The sequence below is a fragment of the Rhododendron vialii genome, chromosome 12a (genome assembly GCF_030253575.1).
Source record: "Rhododendron vialii isolate Sample 1 chromosome 12a, ASM3025357v1".
Classification (NCBI taxonomy): domain Eukaryota; kingdom Viridiplantae; phylum Streptophyta; class Magnoliopsida; order Ericales; family Ericaceae; genus Rhododendron; species Rhododendron vialii.
Window position 1 is genome coordinate 23,379,082 of NC_080568.1, and position 2,477 is coordinate 23,381,558.

General features: G+C 37.3%; 1 protein-coding gene across 1 annotated transcript; it reads left to right on the plus strand.

Annotated features, from left to right (window-relative positions):
* On the plus strand, positions 1-1,796 carry LOC131311092 (uncharacterized). Its single transcript, XM_058338420.1, has 2 exons — positions 1-1,548; positions 1,701-1,796. Exon 1 carries the CDS (start codon positions 457-459, stop codon positions 1,003-1,005), a length of 549 nt encoding a protein of 182 aa, XP_058194403.1. The 5' UTR covers positions 1-456; the 3' UTR covers positions 1,006-1,548; positions 1,701-1,796.
* Positions 1,797-2,477: the final 681 nt, after the last annotated feature.

A 2,477-nucleotide genomic window follows, 5' to 3' on the forward strand; every position in this document is an offset into this window, starting at 1 on the left:
GTTTACTTCATTTTATACACAAAAATGACAGAATCTTCTTCGTCAAACACGATTCCACCTGCTCTGGCTTTTTTAGTCTCAAATTTCCACTCGTTAGTGAATATCAAACTAGATTTTGGAAATTATTTGCTATGGAAGATGCAAGTGGTGAATGCATTACGAGCAAATGGTTACATAGGGTTTCTAAATAGAAGTAATCAGTGTCTTTCTTCTACAACTCATGATTCTTCAAATAATACTGTTGTGAATTCAGAATATACCAAGTGAATGTTGATTAACAATCAACTGTTATCATGTTTGACTGCAAGTCTATCTTCAACTACTCTATCGCATGTTCTAGGGCTTGAATTCGTGTCTTAAGTCTGGTTTTCTCTAGCACAGAGATTTAATTCTCTCTTTAAGTCACATATTCATGAGTTGAAAAATAGATTGTACAATGTGAGAAAAACTGGTTCAATGGATGGTTATATTGATGAGATTAGAGAACATGCACAAAGATTAGAGGCAGTGGGACATCATGTTGATGATGATGACTTAGTGTTTTACACCCTGAATGGTTTGCCAAAAGAAGAATTCAAACAACTTAGAACAGCCATTGGAGCTAGAGGTGGAGACATTGCTTTTGAGGAGTTAACCACAATTCTTCATTCTGAAGAGTCTAGGATACACAAGGAAGCATCTACTTCTGCCAAGGTGTTTGTTGCAGCATCCAAAATTCTTGAAATACCTAAGACTCAGGTGTTTGACACGAATGCATCATCTGTTGTGACTTGTTTTCTGGAAATAATAGAGGTTCAACATCCCAATTTTAAATGTTTCAGCCAGTTAATGGGCCAGGATATCAAATGTTTCAACCAGTCAATGGACGAAGGCCTTTTTATCCACAATCTTTTCCAAAAACAAACCAAAGCAACAATTATGATGGTGGCTTTAACAGAAATAGAGGAGGGAAAGGATTTGGTTTTGGAAACAATCAGAGACCAGAGTGTCAAATTTGTGGAATAAATAATCATACAGCTATGTACTGTTATTACAGGCAGAATATGCAGTATCAAGCACCACCTAATGTTCAGTTTGAATCATCTCCACCACCATTTATGATTGGAAGGCCTGGTCCATCAACTTGGTTTGGCAATCAAGAGGGGTATTCAGCTTTTGCTCAACCAAGTTATGCACCTTTTCCACAAAATACAGTGATGAACAATAGTTGGAGCAATGGATTTAATGGTTAGTTTGGAGCATCTAGTAGCCAGTTTGGAGGTTCTCATGGATATAACAGTGGACAGTCTTCTTCTCAGTTTCCTAGACCTGTAGTCTCATCTCCTTTTACTCCTTCAGTGGCAAATATAGTTCATCATGGAGGATACCAAGGGATACAGGGTGTTACTAATGAAAACTCATCTGTAGTCACTCTAAATTGGTATTTTGACAATGAAGCTTCAGCCCATGTTACCAACGATTTAGCCAATTTGTAGATTTATCAGCCTAGTCATGCTGAAGAGGATGTTGTAGTTGGAAATGGAACTTCTCTTCCTGTGCCCTATGCTGGTAAAGGTCTTTTACATACTCCTCACTTCCATTTCAAACTTAACCATGTCTTGTATTCACCTGCTATCACTCATAATCTTTTGTCTGTTCATCAATTTGCAAAGGATAATAATTGTTCCCTAATCTTTAATTGTAATGGATATGTGATCCAGGACAATCAAACTCTCCAAGTTCTTCACAAGGGGCCCTGCCTCCATGGTTTGTACCTAATTCAGACCTTCTTTAGGTCTGTTTCTCGCTCCACAAATACAGTTCTCATGTGTCTTTAGCTTCTGTTTGGCATCAGAAGTTAGGCCATCCAAGCCTTGCTTTATTTCAGCGTTTAATAAAGCAGTTTCAACTGCCTGTTCATAAACCTTTTGATGTGAGTTGTTTCAATTGTAATCAAGCAAAGAGTCATATGGATGTATGGGGGCCTGCCCCAGTTCCTTCTATACAAGGCTATAAATATTACTTGCTCATCATTGATGATTTTAGTAGATATTCATGGTTGTTTCCTTTGCATTACAAGTCAGAAGTAAAACTATTCTCACTCAATTCAAAACTTATGTTCAAACTCAGTTTGATACTTCTGTTAAGATTGTGAGATATGATAATGGAGGTGAATTTGTAAACAATTACCTCACACAGTTGTTTTTGTTATATGGAGTAGTTCATCAAACTTCTTGTCCACATACTCCAGAACAAAATGGGGTAGTGGAAAGGAAGCATAGACATCTCATAGAAACTACTCTTACTTTACTCATTCATGTTGGTATGCCTACCCATTTTTGGCTTGAAGCTTTGACGACTACTGTGTACTTGGCTATTAGGTTACCAAATAGTTCTCTTCGGTTTCAAATTCCTTATACTTTACTCTTTCATTCCACTCCTGACTATTTAGCTCTGAAACCCTTTGGTTGTGCTTGTTTTCCATGGTTGAAACCTTA